At 39.1% G+C, this 22476-nt stretch overlaps 1 protein-coding gene across 2 annotated transcripts in view; it reads right to left on the bottom strand.

The window, feature by feature from the left end:
* EP300 (E1A binding protein p300) overlaps nt 1–22428 on the bottom strand; it is a 101750-nt gene extending 79322 nt beyond the window's left edge. For both annotated transcript variants that reach the window (XM_019544997.1, XM_019544998.1), the window contains exons 1-2: nt 21313–22428; nt 5220–5878 (exon numbers count right to left, since the gene is read on the bottom strand). In XM_019544997.1, the coding sequence (XP_019400542.1) occupies nt 5220–5878; nt 21313–21406 (753 nt within the window). In that variant the 5' untranslated portion in view covers nt 21407–22428. The remainder of the gene's footprint in view (nt 1–5219; nt 5879–21312) is intronic.
* Between the last annotated feature and the right edge of the window lie 48 nt (nt 22429–22476).

The following is a 22476-nucleotide window of genomic DNA, read 5'->3' as shown; positions in this document are numbered from 1 at the left end:
GTTGATCTACCACCCCCACACCCCTCCCCTGCCATCACACCTGACTTACCAGCTGGAGGCAGCTGCTGGCTGTGCTCCCTGCTGCCAGAGTGCTGCACTGCAGCTGCACACAGCACAGGCGTTAATCAGCCAAATTATCAGCCCCATCAGGTCAATTTCTGATACAGCCAATTTTCTTTATAGCGTACCAATACAATATTGGACTGATGCATTGGTGCACCTCTATAAAACACCCTTTTCCCATCTCTTCTTACTGTTTCAGACAACAAATGTCTACTAACTTTGCATTTTTAGTAATACTGTCAGCATAATTTTCATCATTTTACTTGGAGATTTTTTAAGTTACTGAAGAAAAAAGTTATATTCTTTGTAGAAAAGAGTGTTAAGCAACAGAATTCAGCTGTAAGTATGAGAGTTTCTTGATAAGGCCAGAGCCTTCTTCTACAAAGTTACCTGAATTGTCTGTCCACTGTTTTAACAGCCTGCCTTCTGAATTCTCTGTACCTTCAAACTGCCTATTAAGCTAAATCATAAAGACCACTAAACTGTATTTTGTTTAAGGATATTTTGAATAGATATAACATTTTACATATAAATTTAAGTGTTCCAAATGGCTGTCACTGACATCTGCCAATAATTTCCCTATAAATCAGAAAACATGACTGGGAAGGACTCTCAAAAAGGTCATCTAGTACATCCCCTGCCCAAAAAATACAAGTTACCCTTTCATTTCCACTTCATAGAAGGAGTAAAGAGTGCATTTTTAACAAACTAGAAAAATAAATTGTTGTGTGCCAAGTAGACAAGTCACTTCATCTTCAGATTTGTGGCATAAGACATCAGTATGCAATCAGCAAGAATGAAGTGCACAGACTGATCTGAAGCACCCTCCCACTCTGAATAAGAACACAAGTAGTGAAGGCCACAATGGAATAACTTAAAAGAGCTCACAGGACACTACAGAACAGCCAACATCAGAAAAAAAACCCTGGAGTTTTTCCTGATTATCCCAACAACTATATACCCTGATCCAGTTCAAGTATATTAGGGATAACAATGACTTGTGCATTTATAAAACTACCTGGAAATTCATCCAAGACTGATATTTAGACTCCTTAAGGCTCCAACTAACCACACTAGTCACAATTCTAGACTTATTCAAGAGGCTGGAGTAAACCTTTCTGCCTTTAGATAACTGCCTGGACCTTTTATCTATAATCAATAATCCTCTGTCAGTTTACAGCAATAGGGTCTGTTTCAGGTACACAATCTCATCTCCAAATAAGCATCCAACACACTTGGAAACAAAATGTAATACAGTTCAACAAGAAAAATTTTAAACAAAACTGTCCATTGCAAAGAGATGTGTCAAGTTTCTTCTAGAGGACTACAAACAGCTTGGAAAATTAACCTTTTTGCTGAAGTATAATGTTTTTATTTCCTTTTTACATTAAAACCAGGGTATTTTTGATTAATCAAGTTTGATACAAAAAAAGATACTACTTGGTGAATCTAGTATAAAAAACATACCTTTGTAAAAGTTTTTCCTAAATGAACTGATAAATTAAGGTCAAAACAGCATACATAAACCAGGATTTTAGTACAAGATTAAGACTGTATCTATTCCCCAGATTAAAAAAAAAAAATCAATGTATATAACAATTCAAGGCAAATTCATTTTATTTTTTTAAACGTTAATTTGTGTTTAAAGAAAGCAAGAAAGTTTGAAAAAGCATCTGTATGTGTTAAGAGATGGCAATCAAAGCCATGTTGCAAAAAAATGGGGTGGGGGGGTAATTTCTCCTCTCCTCCCCCCCCACTCTATCAAAATGAAACACAATACGCAGCAAATTAATTCAGGCAAAGAACTCCCTGTTCTAGCTTCTCTCCCACTTAAAGTGCCCCTTGGACACACATCTGAACTAAAAAGACGACATTCTACTTCATCAGTAGCTGATCACAGAAGAAACCTTACACACTTACCTCCATAAATCAACAACAGGCAACAGCATAAATACAAATAGTTTGGCTATCTGGACTGGACTGAACAAGCCACAAGGTCTGGCCTTCACTGCTGAAAACTGGTTTTCAGTTTTTATGGGTTTTAGGGTTTTGGTTTTTTTGTTTTTTAATTTTAGGGTAACAAGTATGAGCTCCTCTTAGGTCAAAATTCACATTTACCATAAGGACAATTTTCAAGAAGTTCAGCATTATCCTCACTGAGATTGACCATGAAAAAAACCTGACCTTACAGTGAAACCAAAATGCCTCATCTTCACTGTGTTCCACAGCTAACTCTCACAGAGTTAAAAAATAAAAATGCATCTTTTCCAGTTGTGAGGGCTATTCCTAAGAGTTATCAAACCCAGGATCCCAGATTAACAATAATCCCTCAGTGGAATTTACCAGTAATTTGATTTGTTAAAGATGCTTTTGAATTTCCATAAGGTCTTGCATGATGATATCTGTCTACTTTTTGAAGCTTAGCCATAAAGGCAGATAAGTAGAGAGGTACAGGGGTCAGACACTACTGTCAGTTTGTGCTAACTACTGCAAAAAGTGAAACGCAGGCTGCTTGCCAACAACCAGACCAATTGAAGACCTTCTGGAATTTCAGCCTCCATTTCAGACTCTTCTCTCTCATCAGGCAAAGCTGCTGCTTTATTTTTTTTATTTTATATATATATTATATAAGCCAAAATAAACTGAAATGTATTTGGACCTACATTTAAAGCTTTAATGTTTCTCTCACCATGTTAAAAGCTATAGAGCAAATGCTTTCTACCAATCAGACAGCAAGTTAAAAGTACTCCATCCTTGATTTGAAGCACGGAATTACATCACATTTCAAATGTCTTCTCTATTTGACTCTGCAAAGCAAATTTCAGGACTTGCGTGCAGAAAGGTTAAGGAAGCAGTCTAAGTCTTAAGTCAGTCATCAATTCCAAGACTGATTTTACTATTTGAGGCAGTGTTTCACCAAATTACATCATAAACTTTGAAATCTGATTATTACATAAACTTAATATTAAACACTTTGAAATACACTGTACTAAACTTGCATTTAGCTAGATTCATTTTTTAACTTGATATATTGTTCTTTGAATTCAAGATAACCCCATGTCAATACTCCTTATTGTACAAAGCTATTTTCATAGAATTTAGTGACTGCATGTTTCCTTCTTACAGTACCACCTGAACTGCATATTAAGATGTCCCTATTGTGATAACTGAACAGTTCAAAAGAGCTTAGTTTAACAAAAAAATACTGTATTTTCTTATAAACACATACCTTTCCCCAGCGTACAGGGAATTAAGTGGGGAAGCTGATTATCTGTTTGGGATAGAAGTACCCTGCTTCAATTCTTGTTCTACAGTGCAGCACACTTGTGGTATTCCTCTTCAGCCAGCTGAGGGAGTGACTTCATTTAATGGCTCCCTGGTCTTCACTCCAGAATCATTAATGATTGTAATGGTCTCGATGTTCCACTAATCAAGCTAACTTTCAAGGGTGTTTTTGCTGTGTGCTACCTGCTTCTAATCTCTCTCCTCCTCTTTCACAGCCCTGGAAAGTCTTTAAGCTCTTCACAAAATCATAGATCCACCCATGGAAACCAGTCTTTAGCTACAGCTAGGGTTTCAGCTTTAGTTAAGCAGGGAAGGGAGGGCAAGTCAGTTGAAAGTTAGGTTCTGTGCCTGCTCTATGCAACCATGATTCTAGCAAGGTCTCTCTCATACAGAACACTGGAAAATAAGGCACACCTTGTTTTATGAAAGGCAGAATGAAGGAAAGTACAGTGTCTATTTAAAAACATATAAATCAGCTTATTAATTCACAAATGGACTTACTTGCAAGTTGACATCACATCTGGTGTATCAAGGTCACCAGAATTTTAATAGTTTCTTAGGCTGTATTAAATAAAATGTTCTGAAAATTGCCTTACTTATACTAGGTTAAAGTTTAGTCTACATTATAAACTATTACTCTTCAAGACTCCATTTAAAAGAAAAGTTTAAGGTTATTTTTTTTATGGAATATGATACTCGAAAAAGTATCAGCCAATAACTTAACTGTTTTGCACCAATCACTAAGTCTTCTGAATAGATTGTTCTTGAAACCGTCTTTAGAACAACTTTCTTTCAGACCAGGATGTACACAATTCCCACCCAGACTGAATAATAGCAGCTGAGCATTCAAACTTATAATTTTAGGGTTGGATAACAAGCCTGGAAAATACTTAGCCACATTCCCAGTTCCAGGCAGAACATTAGGATGAAAACATAAGGGGCAATCTATTCTTATTTTAAATCCTAGAGCCATCTCTCTTCCATTTTCCAAGAGACACAGAACTGCTTTTTAGCCTTTCCCCTAGCTTCTCTCTTTACCAACAGAAAAAAGAGTAAATTTTTGGGTGCCTTCCCCTCCCTTCATCTCAGAGCAAGTCTTTCAGCTTTTTTATACCAGAACTGGACAGACCTAATTAGGCAGGCCAAACAGACTTTAAGATTGGTCCAAAGAAGTGAAGTACCTTTAATTAATAAAGGCTACACACAACTGTTGCACAAAGAACTCTGACTGCACATCTGTCACCAAGACCACTGACTCAGTACTTTACCGGGTACAATATTAATCTTTCCAGTTTTAGCTATCCAATAAACCAATACTCTATGTCTGCAACAAATTTCTGCAAAATGCCATCCAGAAATTTACCATGACATCTAAAAATATAGAAAATACCTGCTGACCATACCCCTAACAATTGTTGGTCTCCTTTTTTACCAAAAAAAAACCAAACCAGACCAGTTATAGTGGTACTATCTGGCACTGCTGTAAATGCAAAAGAAAACCAGTGTCAGAGGCAGCACACAAACACACATTCTCAAAAGAAGATTCACCTAAGCTGTTTGACTAGTGGTAATAAATTTAAATTCCTTGTGGCAACATAAAAGAAAGACACTTTCACCCAGCAATACTAATTAAAATACCTAATGAAAATGCTTTGTAATACACAACTGTCACTTTACATGACTGCTCTGCCTCTAATCTCTGAATGTTTTTCTATCAACTGCTCTTCAAGACTAAAATAAAGCATCTTTACAAACCTTATCAAAAAGATATACCTAAATGCAATTTTTTGTTTTTACACCTCAGCTGTCTTTTTATCATTCATTTATTTGATGAATACATGCAACAAAGAGAGTTAAATAAAGTTCCTTACCTTGTTCATTGCTCCAGGTTGTGGTCCTCTCAGTCCTGTCTGTCCTCCCATTTGTGGAGAGCCTTGCTGCAGGGTCTCAGCCAACAAGTTGCCAGCATTACCCATTCCTGGGTTTGGATATGACATGTTTGGACGTCCTCTTCCTGCTCCAATTGAACCGTTTATTACTTGCCCTTGCATCATTCCTTGTCCATTGCCTGGTGCCAGCATCCCAGGATTCATGCCAGCATTCATCCCTGTATTCATTCCTATGCCAGGCTGATTAACTGGACTATTTACTGTTGGCATCATTCCTGCTGTGGACTGGGCTGAAGGACCCTGGTTTGCCCCACTTGTGCCCATTGCCATATTGGGAGAAGTCAGCCCTGCCTGTGCCATAGGGCTTTTAACCATACTGTTTAAGATTCCCATTCCAGGGCTATTCTGTTGGGTTTGACTGGCCATGCCCTGGCCGGGTCCACCCACACCCATGTTGATGTTTGGGGAGCTACCAGCCCGTAAGAGTTCAGATAGCTGCTTGTGTTTAGAAGCAGCATCTTGTGCCATACCAAGGCTAGTTTGCAGCTGATTAATGTCACCACCATTGGTAAGTCCCAATTCTGTGGAGTTGATAAGTTCATCAGGTAAGTCATGTTCCAGATCAAAGAGAGATCCAAAATCTAAGGAGAGAGGAAGAAAGAGAGAGAAAAAAAAAGGAGTTTTACCAAAAAAATTAGAGTAACTAACATCAGGATACAACAGAATAAGAAAAAGTCACCAGATACTATATTCCAGGAATATTACTGTATCAATGATAAGGTGAAATTATTCAATATATCTTGATAAATATAATTTCTAAACTCTGCAAAGAGGTCATAGTATAAAACCCTTTTGATTCTTAAGGCATTTTCTTACAACATAAATTCCCACAGCACAGGTAGTTTTTAGGGGCAGATCTCCTGGATGTCTAAAGAGCAGGTCCGTGAGCTCTCATTTCTTAAAACTATACAACTTCATTTCAAATTTTGAACAAAGATATATTTCCCCTAAGTATTAAGACAATTAAGCTAAATTAACTTTAAAAAGCTTTGAACTCCTAAAAATCCATCATCTTTTGCTTAATTCTATTCCAGAAGGGACTTAAATATTCAGGACCTTCCTTTCTAATGAGATATTAAGCAAGAAAAATGTTTATATGAAGTGTTTAAGATGCCTACAAAAAACAAAGTAGCAAAAAGAAACACATCAATTTTTATTCCTTTCATAGTTGCATTAAAATAGTCTTGCAGTTTTGACATCCAGATCAGGAAGACTTAGATATGCAAGAAATGGTAATCCCTTCTTAGTCAATACTATGCAGTCTATGACTGAGGACAAGAGAAAGCATTATGCATCCATATCATTCTGTTGCTATAAATATCCCTGCCTGCTGTTTAGAGTTAGCCAATACAATAAAGAAGATCTTCAGTTAGTGATCAAGTTTAATCTTAATATTTCTAGTGTATCAATATCACACTTCACAAATTGCGCTTCATAGATGCTCTATACTAGACATTTTACTTCAGTTCCAAGGAGAAAATATTTAAGATTGACTAATTATTCTGCTTGCTATTTCAGCAACTGCAATATTGATCAACACCAGTGCAAGTCAGAGAGGATAGCCAGGATAGCCTTTACTCAGGTAAAACTAAAAACAAAGAATTAACATCAGAAACAAGCAGTACACATGAAGTCTGAAATTTTGAATTCCATTAGAAATGTTTTCAAGACAGCTCACAAGATACTGAGCCTGAACTGCAAGACTCCAGCACCAAAATAAAAGCACCTGCAACATTGCAAGGGTTACTTCAGAAAGGAAGAATAAGCATATAACCGAAGAAAAGCTTTCTGAAAACTGTTGCACAAGACTGGCAAGGGCTAAACATGCATGGAACAAGTTTGAAGCAGTGTCACTGATTTTTTTGCATGCACTTCCATCCATCAATGCGGCATCCAAATCCTGTAGATATTACCCTTGATTTGAACTGGAAGGGCCAAGAGGCAATTTTTCCAACCCCAAAAGCTTTATTTTTGAAATACTCCCTAGTTACATCAGTATTCTCTTTAAATGGTTTAGTTTTAGCCATCTGACTCAGTAAAATGCAACCAGCTTATCTACTGGCCTCTATTAAGGGAAAGCTTGTCCTTGGTCTTCCTTACACTAGGTAAAACTTTACACTTCGGTAGATCTTTCAGTTGCATCTTTCTTCTGATCGGTATATGATCTACTTTTCCTGTTCCTACTGCCTTTAAAATTAAAAGGGCTCAGAGAAAATAAAGGACTCATTAAAACTTGAAGTTTACACTATAAAAATGACAAGCGTGAACCTCCTATCTATATGCACTGGAGAAATGCAAGATTCATCCAGAGGCTGCTTACAGATGTTAAAAACAAAAACACAACAACAAAAACCAAATACACACATGCTTTACTGAAAGCAGCAGCATATTATTTCAACCTGGCTCCACAGCATCTCTATAGATCAGGTGCTTCAGCAGTGTTTTTTGGCACTTTTATCTAAAGCCAAGCCAATCAGCTATTAGATAAATGCATACCAAAAAAATGCCCCACTAAAGAGCCTGAGCTATACAGACACTGGATGAGCCAAATTTAACTAACGCAATGCTTCTTCTAGGCATGCACGGGGGGGGGAGGGGGGAGAAGCACACCTACTTCAAAGTAAAGCGCCATGTTTGGGTTTGTTTGTTTTAAAAAACCTGCTCTTCAATCATGGGAGACCATTTCCTTTGAAAGTCTAATGTAAGGTGTTTTAAGGTTTATGCCACTCCTGTAAACTAACATTCTTTGTGGGGTTTGAAAGCTAATGCCCTATTTCACGTGGAAGGGCACAGGAGATGTAATTAACTGGTTTCTCCCTCCTAGATATTTACTTCCCAGTAGAAAAGGGCAGGGATTTATACTTCCTGGTCCCTAAAAACTGCAGTGTCCAGATACAAGAAAACAGTAACCCCTTACTGACTATCAAGCAGGTAGCAAATGGTCCCAAAAAACAAGCCAAACAATATGTGAATTAAATGTTTCCCCAAAAGACAAGTAAATCAACAGCTATGCAGAAATGAAGAAAAATAAAAGCAAACAAAACTGCAGAAAGATGGTTTGGAAACAATTCTATTTGGAATAAATACCAGCCAAGTCTTTCTTAGGTAAATTTCCCTATCCCTTGTTTCATAGCTAATATGAAGAAGAATGTCACTGGCTACAGATCCCACGAAGCATTATGAAGACAACTCATTTTTGACTAGGCAATATCCAGGTACCCAAAAAGTGTCATTCTAAAATAACCTAAAGATGCATTTCAACTCCCTTCTGAAACACCATCAGTTCATCTACTCCAAAGTACCTACAGTTTAGCAATTCCAGAATAATTCCTTTGCCAATTGTTCCCAGTACTTCTATGAAACCAACCTGCAAAAGCACAGCACAGCCCATGATGTTACCCTTTCAAGAACCACACATTCTTATGTTCACATAAAGCACAGTGACTTCTGGTATAAACTGATCAAACTGCTTCAGCACCACAACTTTCATAGCCAAAATACTGACAAAATTAGTCATCCAAAAGCAAAAATGACTGTCTCCTGCTGTTTTCAATTCATGGTTTCTTAATACACTATCATCCTTTGAGGGACAATGCTTCAAATATTACACCACAGTTACCAGATGGTTACCTTCCGTACTCTAGGCACAAGAGCTTTGCCATTATTAGTTATCTGTGTAGATAACAACAAAAACATGCACTATTATGGCTCATCTTAAACTTCCTTGACTCATCTTGTTAGGAGGGTCTGCAAGCCACGATGCACAGAATTTGACTTGCCATAAGTTCCCTTACACATCCCAATACTGCAATAGTATTGTATTAATTTCTACTAAATAAGGCACAGACCAGCTAGCTTGCCATAAAGTATAGTGAATAAAAATCAGTGCACTTCATCTATCTTCACAGCACAAACTTGTCTTGTCATGAAACACTTGCACATTTGAGAGAATGCTAACAGACCTTTCTATGAAACTTTGGAATAGCTAGGTTTCAGCAATGCTAAAGAAATTAAGAATCCCCAGTTTCTGGAAGCTGTTCCAGGGCCCCAAGATCACCAAGAATGCTCTAAACCAAAGCGATTTCTGCACAATAAGAACAGAAAGCCTCCAAGCATTTGGTCTCCAAAGAATAGGTGCTCTAATTGAAGTGACAGTATTTCATATGCTGTGATGCTTGAAGAACCTTGGCATAAAAGTTGTGCAAGATGACAACCTGCAAGCTAAGCCCTGAGGTACGTTCTTATTATCAAGCAAAACAGGTCCTTAAGGCTTTAGTTTAGATCCCCTTCATTGTACTGCACTGGGAAAAGAGATGCAAAGTGGAATTTCAACAGAGACTTCATCTTTCACAGCATGCCAGAACTACTGATGTGCATGCATGAATCAGGTTATTCACAGCTCTACATACAAAACGAATCAACGAGTAGGTAAAGCCTGATACTGGAGCTTCCCTCAGCTTTGTCCACCAGGGACTCAATGATTGCTGCTTGAGACCCTTAGCTTTCACCATCGAGCATCAAGAGTAAAACTTGTGTTGATAAGTGCTCTGCACTCAGTGAAGGCTGCCCCACTAGTACTTCAAGCATAGAGCCCTGAAAGGGTCAAAAGGAACACCTGAAAGCTTCTAATCAATACTAACTGAAGCCTTTGGCTTCTCTCAGTACATGAAACATATACTATGTCACATATGTGCTTTCAGACAGAAGCAATAGCAACAAGGCACTAAGATAAGGTACTCCTGCATCATGATGTGAATGTTATCCAGGAACAGAATAGGGCACTGGGGCAAGAAAGTGCCCACTAAACACAAGTAGCATCCTGGCTGGCCAGGTTCACGGTTAAGACACAACCCAAGTGGCCTCAAAAGCAAAGGATAACAACCAAACTGGGGCTAGAGAGAGGAAGAAAATCCAGAGGACAAGCTACAGGCAGTCCTTGGACTCGCAACACAATTAGTTCATGAAAATCATGCCTTACGTAGAAACACTGCAACTCAGAACCAATTTTCCCATAGGAACAATGTTATAAATGGAGGGTTGGTACCTGAACCAAGGCCCGATACCCTATTTTCACCAAAAATAAACCAAAATTTTGTAGACGAGTAATATAGCTACATTAATGTATTTACATTGTAACTAGCAATCATATTGATTTGGAAGGACTTCTTTGAGGTGACTGCTGGATTTTTCGAAGGGCTTTTGGCTGGAGTCTTCTCAGGAATCTTGGCTGCAGGTTTTTTCTGGAGTCTTGTCTGCTTTCTTAAAGAAAGTGTCCAAGGAAGTTTGAACAGATGCTCTCCAGGGAGATGGGTGAAGCAGCGAACTTGTTCGCTAGCATGGTGTCAGCTCAAGAATCGTAAAGTCAAAACTGAGGTCAGAAAGTCGAAACAGGGTGTCAATTTATAAGTGTAAGTGCTGTTTGTTGCAACTCAAAATGTCTTAAGTCAAGGACTGCCTGTGCACCGTAACACAAGAATCTTTCCTGACCTTTGAAGTCAACAAGCTAAAACCAGGCTAAAAGCATGTCAATTTCACTATAATTATCTTACTGCAGTACTGTAAGCATATCAAAGATTAATGCAACAAATCCTGTCCTCCAGAGAGTCAGAACATCTGGAACAAGGTTCTTTTTACCAATCCCCTCATAGACTTCCCCCTGAAAGCAAAATCAAATCAAATCTTTGGATATTTCCAAAACTTGTATTGTTGAAGAGTTACTGTTGTGCCTGAATAGACAGTTTCTGCAGGGAACTTCATCTATAGCATAGGTGCAACAGATTGGAAGTTACAATTTATAGCAGTTGGAGATTCAGGTGAATTGTGACCACAACTAGAGGCTGGCATCTAGTCACTACAGCTATGCTTTGGTGCAGAAGAGTTTTCAGGTAAAGCAACCCAAGCTCTGACTTGCCTAAGGAGCTGAGATTCAGGAACAGGAAACATGCCAGATGATGATCTGGAGTAAGTCAGGTTTATTTTGTATTCTTGGGATTTAGCAAAGCTTAATAGTGCTTCCACTGTAAACCTTTCAGGCAGCAATTCCCTTCAGGCAGAAGTTAAGCATACAACATCTCTGTGCCTGACAGCTTTGAAATTGTTTTGGTTTTTTAATTGTGTGGCCATTTCCAATTAGCAAGCTATGTTTATCTATACTATTTCTGCATTCAGTAGAATGAATCTACTAATTTGATTCAAGACCAAAGGAAAAAAATTCAGTCAGGCCCTAAAAATTTTTCATTAAAAAGGTCCAGACTCAAGGGCTAGAAAGTTCAATTAAAGACTAAGAATTCCAATGTACTAGAAGACCAATCCCTACATAACCTGAAGCAGCTTTATCCTTTTGTTCCTAAATAGTAGAAGCTTGATTGAGAGCTGTCAATTTCTTTGCTGCTTCACCCAAAGCAAGCCAGAACCTTTCTTCTGTAATACATTGTGCTTTGGTAAAGAGAGCCTCTGGCATTAGATTTTGTTATTATTAATTCTTCTCACTGTAGGAAATTTAGCTCTTGCACCCTGCCCTCCCTTTCTCCCACACCATCATGCATGGCTTCAAGGTCTACTTCTGTGCATTATTTATGTGTTTCAAGGAACTCAAAAGAGAAATAAGAGTCTTAATTCTGAAGTGAGACTGCAAGCAACATCCTCTGTAAACATTTTCAAGCAGGACAGGTTTTCAAAGTTGCTTTCGAGTAATTGGAACCAGTTTGCAAATGAAAGCACTGAAGCAATGTTAGGAGAGCAGAGCAAGTGCTTCAGACAGAGGGTTTTGGGGTTTTTTTAAGCAGCAAACCAAAGTTTATTGGTCAAAATGCTCAACTTACTGGCTCTGGATGCATAGTACCTTAAACTACGCTGTAAAATCCTGTTATAGGCAATCATTTTTTGCAAGTTACACAAGGACAAGGAAATACTGTAAGTGGCAATCTGTCACTCTTGCCTCTACCTGAATACATCTGTTTTTCATTCTTGGTGCAGATCTTACATTTTGTCTAATTTATCCACATGATCTCATTCTCTGAACTCAAATACAGATTCTGTGTCAAGGCCCTCACAACAAGTCTTCCATTTTGCTCACAAATGCAATATGAAATTTGACTCAGGACCTGACCCAAAGCATACTAAAGTTAATGGGAAGGTTAACCTCCATAGGCTTTGTATTGGGGCCACAATGAAGAGCAGTAAATTTACGCAGTATCTGACTAGCCATATGAAAAGGACTGCCACGCAATTCCCATCCTGTGTTTTTGGATGCAGCATCAAAAGAACTTCCTGGCTTTAACAGAAACTGCTTTTACATCGAGTTTTTGTACAGATTAATTATTAAAAAATGTTAAGTTCTACAAGTGGTCAAAAATTATTGCTACCAGCAAGGGCAATACAGAGTTTTCAGTTTACTCTTTTCAAAAGTGGCTGATGACAATTCTCGAAGAAGGACTATGCCATTGTCCTAGAAAAAAGGCTAGTGCTTGCATCAGCTCTATGGTATGGATTGGGTACTCATTTCAAAAAGAGGGGATGCTTAGATGAGCTAAAAGATTTTAAGGAGAAAGTTGCAAGCTATTACTATTTGAGTAACTCCAATTAGACTTGATTGTACTTAAGGAAGAGCCTCTGAATTAATTTGTACAGTAACTACTGACCCAAGTTAAAAAAATTAAAAAGACAGCATTCAACATTTCAATAAATAACATAAATAAAAAACATACCAATTTAAGAATCTGTCTTAAATCCAAGTTAATAATTCCTTTAAATCAATGTAATGCTTGATATGTTCCCCTGTCAAACATGGGCACATGCTATATATATGGCATTTCAACACTGGTGGTTTTAAACACCTGCTTTAAGGTAAAGCAGTTTTCAGATATATTTATTCAAGAGTCATCCATGAACACTCCTCTATGTGAAAAAAATATAAAAACAGTGTTAAACTTGGGGAAAAAAAGATGCAACAACCCAAAGCTCTCAAAATAAAAAATCAATAGCCATTTAAATATAAAAGCAGAATGCCTGCAAGTAAGAAAGAGATCATGCTATCATTTTTTCCAGTACTGAATCATTGTTGCCTAGAATATACACTGAGCTGCTTAACTTCTGTTCTGGATCTATTTTACTCCACTGAGCAAACCAGGCACCTGCCTTCGCCAGATTTTTTTATTTTAAAATGCATAGAATTCTACACAAAGTAGAAAGTAAAGGTGAATGGGCTTATTTAGCTCAGTAATACCACAGACCACTAAGAGAAAGTGGTTCTGGAAAGAAGAATGAAAAGTCATTCAGTATTGTACTAGGATGAAATAGTTTTCTACCTAGACCACTAAAAGGCCAGTAGCCCTGCAAGACCTGGGGTTAAGTAAAGTAATCTACAATTTAATCACAGCGTACCCTAACCTCCTACAACAAACAAATCTATTCACCCCATACTTACAGTTTTACAAAGCAAACAGTAAAATCAGTAGTTTATGCTCAAATTATCTAGTCAAAATGTTGCTCAATATTTTAGAAGTTCCTTTATGGGAGAATCACTGCGCCACTCCTGTTTATGCTTCCTTAACGTCTGCAGAACTCCATTCAGCCTCTTGTGAAAATAGTAAATGAAGTGACAAAGGGAGTATAGGTGTGATTTCATAGTTATTGGGGGAAAAGGAAAGGAGACACTCCATTCTACATCCATTTCTAAAGCTCCTAGACATAAAATCTCAAGGAAAGGAGCAAAGAAATGCAACTAGCTAGAACCTTAACGTTAGGTCTCTTTTGCTGATAGAGGCAGTTGAGATCATTTCAAAACTGACTTGGAAAATCCAGTACAATTCCTTCATCTGAACACAGGTACTGTTCAAAATTGCTGACAAAAGAATACAGATTTACTTTTTATTTTATTTTTACAAACATCTCTCTCTCTCTATACGCCCCCACTCCACAAAGCAGTTATTGGTCTATGAAGTAATATTTGCATGCATAGGAAAATTAAGTGTTCTTTTGCTTTGTGCTAGGTTCAGATACTACCAAGCAACATGGTTCTAGAAAAAGATGTCAGACCAGGCCTGTGGGTACATTACTTACTGTATGGTAAACGACAATACCCATGTATAGAATTGCTATAATTTATGCCCTGTTTGTTGGCTTCATATAACCAAATTCAATGCAATCAAGGGTGTTTTGCATGCCAGAGCATAGAGCCATATGCAGAGACAGATGTATTTACTTCAACCTGCTGCTACAGTTTAGGTAAAGCTTGAAAAGTCAAATCCTTGGAGACAGGTATACACAGTTTAATCTGACAGGAAACAATCCAGTAAAATTACTTTGTTTGTCAGCTAACAAACCTAAATGACTTTAGGCTGAATCTTCACAGAGAGGGCATTAGTTAATGTGAAAAGAAAGATTAAAAGAAAAAATATTACATTAGAGCATGCACTGAAAAGCTGTTCCTGCTGAACCAACTAAGTAAGTTGAGGAGAAGAAACTAAAGACAGCCAACCAAACAACGGAAAATTGTTGCAGTAGGGATGCATACAAGTCAGAGGAAGTTCTCTAGCAAAGAAAAATACTGCACAATCAGGACAAAGCAAAGATAGCTAGCAAGATGCCAAAATTCTCGCAGTAAAAAATTCAGTATACATCCCCTCTAATCCAAAGAGACACACACTCTATTAAAAAAATAAAATAAAATAACCTCTACTCCTCGAGGCTCTTGCCCCGCCCTAACACACAGGTGCACACTTATTTTTAATGTATACACATAAGCAAAAAAAAGTAACTGGCAAGATTCCTAATTAACTCAGGACCCAGCCTAATAATTTTTTCAGGCTAAATCCTTATCTCCACTTAGTATAAAATAATATACAAGAAGCCACCTTATGCAACACGATCTAAAATAAGGTAGGTATGGTTGCAATCTAATGTTCCAATTCCTGAATTCAAAACAACAACAAAAGAACAAAAACAAAACCTCCCCCCAACAATCTCTGATTTACATGCTAGACATTTACTTTTTAAAAGCCATATTCTACTCTTAGGGCACTCCATACGGTGCCCAAGACTCTGTTCTGCATTTAGAATAAAATATTATAGATTTAGAGAGCTTGATTTACAGTAAACACATTGCTTTTTATCTGAAAATTGTGCCTAAAACTGCAATGTGTGCATACACCTCACAGAGTATTCCCACTTCATCAGTCCATTCACACAGCATTTGATGAAGCAGACTGTTGCTTCACTCCTTTCTGAACCCCTAAGTACCTATAGTGCCACAGCACCCTACCTTCTCACTGAGAATAGTTTAAGAAAAAAACTGAACTATTTGCAGCTTAGGAACAGATTCAGCAAATTCAAAGTCAGCAAGACCATTGATTTTTTTAAGTAAGTATCCTAAAACATGATAAATCACTGTTCCTCTAAAAAAAACCCCCAACAAAAAAAAAAAAAAGACACACAAAAAAAAACCCCAACCCCCCCCAACCAAAACAGGTCATTATTAAGCACAGTGTTGTTTTGATTGGCCACTTGACTATAAACTGGAAATCATTTCAGTTTCCTCACATTATTGTTTGCCTGAAAACCAATGATAAGAACTGCCAAATGTTACAATATGCAGTAGGGATGGCCAAACTTACTACCCCCTCTAGCTGCAACCCAAAACCTTGACATAGCTGAGTACCATAGGACACAAAACTTAAGATGTGCATGCCCAAGTTGCTGATCCACACCTAGCAGCCTCTCTCAAATAGCAATTTGTTGTTAAATGACTTCTCAGAACAGATAATAAGCAAAAGCCAAAAACTAGTAGAAAGCAGTAAGTCAACACTTTCCCTTGCTTCAAAAGCCACATTTAAATGCATGAGCCACAATTTGGTCACTACTGACATAGCTTTCTATCTTTCAAAACACAAATGAAGGGGTCTCTGCTCCTCTTCTAAGAGTTTAAAACAGTTGTGGGGCAAGAATGATGCAGAGAGAACTTGGCAGGAAAGGTGGTAGCCTGTTTTTCTCTATTTAAATTGTAGAAATTAAGTAATATGGGGGTCTTTGATATATATCAATGTTTTAAATATACCAACTAACTTTCAGGCCTGAAAATAAATAGTTCCAATGCAGAACACATCTGACTGCAAAATACGTTACTATTTTGTATTAAGGGGTGCAGGATGACAGGTCTGACCAGCAAGTCAGGACCTGGACTTCACCTGTGCTCTGCCAATGACTACTTGGTCTGGGACAAATCATTTATCCTTCCTGTGCCTGTTTCCCTTCTTCCCCTTTGCTTATTTAAATTATAAGCTCTCTGGGTAAAGGACTGTCAAAACAGGTATCTGCATGATACCTAGCACAGCTGAGACCTCTAGACACTAGGGAGATACAAATAAAAAAAAGGTTTCATTAAACAAAGTTATTGCATTACAGCAGTTGATCACATAAATTATCACTTAATATAAAAGAGGCACCTAAGCAGGAGGGCAGACAAGAAACAGTTACTCATCTACGTTTCAGACAGAAAGGGCATGCTAAGCTAGAAAGGAAGCGAACTCAAGTAAGATGGGACTCCTGTGCAAAAAAGAGTACTTAGGCCAGAAGGGAAGGGAACAGGCTAAAAGGTAAAAAGATGAAGTTAAATAGATGAAAAGAGAAAAAGAACAAGTGCATAAAGGAGCCTGAAAAATTAACAGAAACTGTGTACCCGTCTCTGGAAAAAAAAAAAAAAAATAGGGAACCAAGACTCCAGGCAATGCACATGCAGAAAAGAAATAACCCACCACATTTTAAAACGGATGAAAGTCAAATCTTTGACACAAAGAATCATTATACTAGTTCAGATGAGATGAGGGCAGGAATAAATATTATTAGAGGAGAAGGTTTTAAGTACAGGAAAGAGATTTACACACCTGGGATATGAGGAAAGTGAGAGGAGAAGGTCAGGATGAGTTTGACAAAAGGTACAAAATCAGGATTTATAAAGAGGTGAATATTAAATTGGAGGGAGGTTAAAGAGGTGCTTATTTTGGATGAAAGGACTGCTATCAATCAGCAGAATCCAACTTCTGCATAGACTAAGTTGAAGTAACTCAAAGCACATACTACAAGCACACACACCTCTCTCTTATGGCAAATCTGTCTTAATAATTAAAAAGAATGAGTTAACTGGAAAATTTTAAATACACTTGAATATTTATCATTTTGAACACCACTTTGGGATCCAACAGCCAAACAATACTGCACTTCTACTACAATGTTATGTCATTTACCAAGGAATATGAAATCCAAGGAATCTTCCAAATGTCAAGTATGTTAGAAAGTAGTTGCTAAGAAGAGAAAAAATCTTGCCCCAAATGATTTTTAAGACAATGTGTGATGCTAAGTTTACAATGCATTTCAAGCATTTCATTTAATAACCAAAAATTAAAATGGAAGACACTGAAACTCCAAAACAACCAACAAAAAGTACCTTTGCCTGTAGAGTTTGTATGTGCTGAGTGAAGGAAACTGCACTGGTCAAAGGCACTTATGTCCATATAACCATGTGCACATTATGGCTTTTTGTAGCATAAAATTGTCCAAAAAAGGTCACATTCCTAATCAATCTTGCTTTACTAGTAAAAGTTGCTAGCTAGAACAGATTCAAGGGTTCTGATTTCATGGTCTTTGCAAAGCTTAAGATTTCATGTGCACAGACAAGCATCAGTCCTCCTTCCCACCATTCTTGTTATCTCTTTCCACTGATGTGGTAAAAATCTTCTCTCATAACTCTTGGGGAAGTCAAAAGAAATCCTGCTCCTGAAATCAAGAGCTGCAGAGAATGGAGAGACAAGATACAAAACTAACTACTAATTTACTGAAAGAAAACTAATTTTCAATACAAAGACTCTCTTGAGCTATTCCAACGGGGTAAAAATACTTTAGAATTTGTAATCAGTATAAAGCTGCAGTGAAACACTTGAGCTTGCTGGTAACACGGTATTCCTCCCGCCGCCCCCACCCCACTTCCCTTCAGGGCAAGGAATTTAAGCCACCAAATTTGGAACGCATTTAAAAATTCTAAACTAAAAACATAGCACATTCTATGGCATTAAAACAAAAACTACATTCAAATAGAAGAGACAAAGCATCCAAGGCTTCTGAGGTATAGCATGGGAAGGAAAGGACTACGTATTCGATCAGACTTGCAGAGTGGGGGGAGGGTTGAGGTGGGTTTTTTTTGGTTTAACTAATATTGACACCTTTTGGATACTCCCAAGACATCTTGTATTCTGAAACAAAAGCCTTAAACCATCCATAGTTTGTGCATTCTGAAAACAGACTATATAATCTTGATCTGTAGTAACAAAAGTAAGAAATGAATTACAGACCAAACCTAGACTCCTGTGCACTAAAATATTTGACATCTGCTAGTTTGATCATGAGCAACTCATACGGAAATGTTACTTTCAGATCTCCAGTCCATCAAATCCACATTTTCAGATGTAGACTCAAAACCAAATAAAGTTAATAATGAGAGAAACCAACCAAACCATGCCTCTATACACCTGCATGCAAAGCCAAATGGCACGACTATGTATAAAACTATAGCGTAAAAATATAATGTTCCTAGTAAGTATGCAATTAAGGTAAAAAATGTTCCCATATACTTTTGATAACTTAGAAATGGGGACAATGCATTAAATTCTATAGTTGGGATTTACCACAATACACACAACTTCCACTAATTCAAAGTTAGTTTGAGAGCAAAGAGAGAAAAAAAAACCACTGCTGATGAAACTAAAGTTGCTGTTTATGGACACAGGAAAGCAAGACAGCAAAGGCAATAGGAACAGAAGACTACAACCCTAAAACCCTAACATACTTAATACAGTATTCCCAAACCCATAAAGTTAATCCACTACCTACTTTCCCAGGACAAAGAAAAGTCTTCATCAATAATCATTTTGTGCAACTATGTGAAAACAAATATCATTATCAAGACCCTCTCCAGGTTGGATTGTAGAAAGCTTAGGGTTAGGCAGGCTACAAAGAAAGTGTGCTCTCTTTTATGCACATTAGAATTCCTGAAATTGTCCAACTAGGTACAGTAAAAGTCTCCCCACACCTATATAGCAATTCCTCAACTATTAAACAACTCAAGAGATCCTGATTAAAATGTGCAAGATAAGTCAATATCTGCACCTGTTATATACTCCTACACAAACAATATTCTTATACATTAAATCTGACTGAAAATAAGGTCCTGCCTTTCCGGCTTTTTTTTCTTGTAAAGAAAAATCCTTAAGTGACATTTTGAGCTAACCCTATAACCTACAGCAAGATCAACACCAGGGCAAAGAAATTAAATTAAATGTGAATAGTACTGAACTTAAGTATTCACTTTCCAAGTCTGATACTAAAAATCAACAAATGGGTTGGGTCAGAGAAAACTTCCTTCAGCCCCCTTCATTGTTTACTAGGAACTGGACCTGTTGACTTCAAAACTACATTAACCACCTCAGTTTTTCAGCCCACATAATACTGCCTCTATCAAACTGTGCCCTAAAAGTTCTCTGTAAGCTAAAAAAAATTACACAGAACTAATTAACTGTTTATTTATGCAGAAGAAGGAAGAGAAACAAGAAGAAAACTTTAAGATGACTGCAGTTAAACTAGTGTTCAACCACAACAGGACATTTAAGCATCTTGTTTACTATCAGGTGGCCAACCATTTTTCATTCTTCATTTTTATGGCAGTGCAAACAACTGAAATGAACAAGACTGGTGGCCATCAGGAACAATGCAAACTTCTGCGTGTGAGACAGGGAGGGACAGAGTCCCCAGAATTCCACTGCCCAGAAAAACCTAAAAGTGAATTTTAAGAAACTTCTGAGAGCAGGTGGCTTGGTGCTTTCATAAAGTAAAATGATCCCCAAAGATCATCTGCTCACCAGAGGTTCATTAAAAAGCAGACACCTCACTGGAAACTTCAAGAACAACTCATTCATGTTTGCTGATGATTGGGACACTCAAAACTTGCATCCTTTAGTGATATTGCTTCTCTGTTGTGACATTTCTACATAGCAGTCTTCCCCACTCTAAAACACCATCATTAAAAAACCTTGCAAGACTGCAAAGAACACCCTCTTCATCTTCTCTACCTGGTAAATCTACATGGGAATTTCAGACATTTTGGTCTCAGCAGCAAAGAAATGGGAGATGCAGAATGAACTGCGCTCCATATTGATTCTTAATGCAAATAAGGTAAAATACTGCATGTTTGTATGAAGATATAAATGCTCTTGGTGAACCCATGTACCCCATAATCTTTATTTTAAACAGAAATTGAGACAGGTAAGTTTGGAAATAATCAAAGAAAACAGCAGAATACCTCATCTTCAGAGATCCTTGTGCAAGAGAGAAAAAGTGAAAAGGAACAGTTAAAAAGTCAATAATATAATCAAAGTGAAATGAGGGGGAAAACTGAGAATGGAAGAGAATTAAACCATTTGCTAAGAAAAATCTGAATGCTATATAAAAACCTTACACACAAGCCACAAAAACAACCCCATGGGCTGACCCTATGTTTATTTGCACGCACACACACGCACAAACACACATAGAAAGACAGTCGAGAGAAATGCAACTAAGATGCTGCATGTGTGTACTATTGCCTATGCCTGCAACTAGAATGGAGATGGAGAATAAAGATCTCTGAAAGAATTACTGCTACAAAATGGATGGGGGGGGAAAAAAAGGGGAAAATTAAGGCTTTTCTGCAAATGGCCAAACGCACGAGACAGCCAGCTTAGGTTTCTAGCCCTTCCAGTAAATAAAGAGTAACAACAATTATCCCCCTCCAGTGAGATTAGCACAGAAGAGATGCAAAGAAAGGGGGTGCAGGGAGGGAACATAGAGGGAAAGGGAAAGGAAGAGAGTGCAGAGGGGGGTGCAGGCAGGGAAGAAGTAAAACCGAAGGTAAGAGGAAAGGGAGAGACAAAAACAGCTCTGGGTATACAGCTGGGGCAGTAAGAGGGTGGGGGCCTGGGCCCCTGAGACTGACCTGTGCCATCGCTGGCGGACACGGAGAGCGCCGGTGAGGAGAGTTTAGGCCGCTTGGCTGAAGACGGGCCCGGCTCCACCACATTCTCGGCCATTTTTAATTCTTTTTTAGACAAACAGCGCAGGAGGCTGAGGGGGGAGGGAAGGGGGAACCCCAAGATCGGCCCCTTTCTCTTGGGGCCCTGATTTGGCTGAACAACAACACGGAGAGAGGGGCAGAAGGAACTGGAGGAGATGAAAGGGGGGCAAGTTCCCCTTTTTCTGCCCTTCAGGCTCAGTCTCTAGGCGGGTGGCAGCGGAGACGCGGGGCAAATGCAGGCAATGGGGTGGGGGGGAGAGAAGGGAAGCCTTTCCCCCGGGGCCAAAGGGCAGCTGCGGATGAGAAGAGCAGCTGGGAAAGCCCCCACCAGCAACAACACTGCCAAAAAAATTTTTAAAAGAGATTAATAATAATAAATCAAATTAAAAAAAAAAAAAAGAATCAAGCTGCCAAAGGCCGCGTCTGATCAATCCCGGAGGGTACACTGCTGCTGCTGGTGCTTCTTCACAGCCACCATCATCTTCATCATCCTCCGGGGGGTCTCCTCCTCCTGCCGCTGCCTCTTCACCGCCGCCATCAGCCTCTTCCTCCTCGGCGTCGTCCTCCTCCTCCTCATCGCCACAAGGAGGCGGGCGAAGGAGGGGAGAGAAGGTGGGGGGGGGAAAGAGGAAAGGAAAAAAAAAAAATCACCGTCCTCTAGCAGCGCCTTCTCCCTCCGACGCCGCCCTGCGAAAAAGCCCCGCGGCAGGGCCGGGGAGGGCGGCGCGTGTGCGGGGCGCCCGGCTCCCCGCCGGGCCAGGCACTAATGGCTACAGCGCGGGGAGGATGAGGAGCGTCCCAGGAGCCTCCGCTTCACATCTTGCTGTGCGGGCGCTGGAGCCGTGGCGGTGCTGAGGGGTCCGGCCGGGGCGGCGGCGAGCGTCGCTCGGGGTCTCGGCAGCGCCCCCCCCCGCGCAGGCAGACGGAGCGATCCCCCCGCAGCGGCGGCAGGAGGAGGAGGAGGAGGAGGAAGCAGCCGGCCCCTCCCCCCCTCTGCCTACCGCCCCCCTCCCGAGCGGGCGAGGCCGGGGCTCGGGCGGGCCAGGCTGTCCCCGCGGGGCGCGGGGATGGCGACTCCCGGCCTCC

This window comes from Crocodylus porosus, unplaced genomic scaffold (genome assembly GCF_001723895.1).
Source record: "Crocodylus porosus isolate Cpor-Errol unplaced genomic scaffold, CroPor_comp1, whole genome shotgun sequence".
Lineage (NCBI taxonomy): Eukaryota > Metazoa > Chordata > Crocodylia > Crocodylidae > Crocodylus > Crocodylus porosus.
This window is presented reverse-complemented; position numbering and strand designations above follow the sequence as displayed.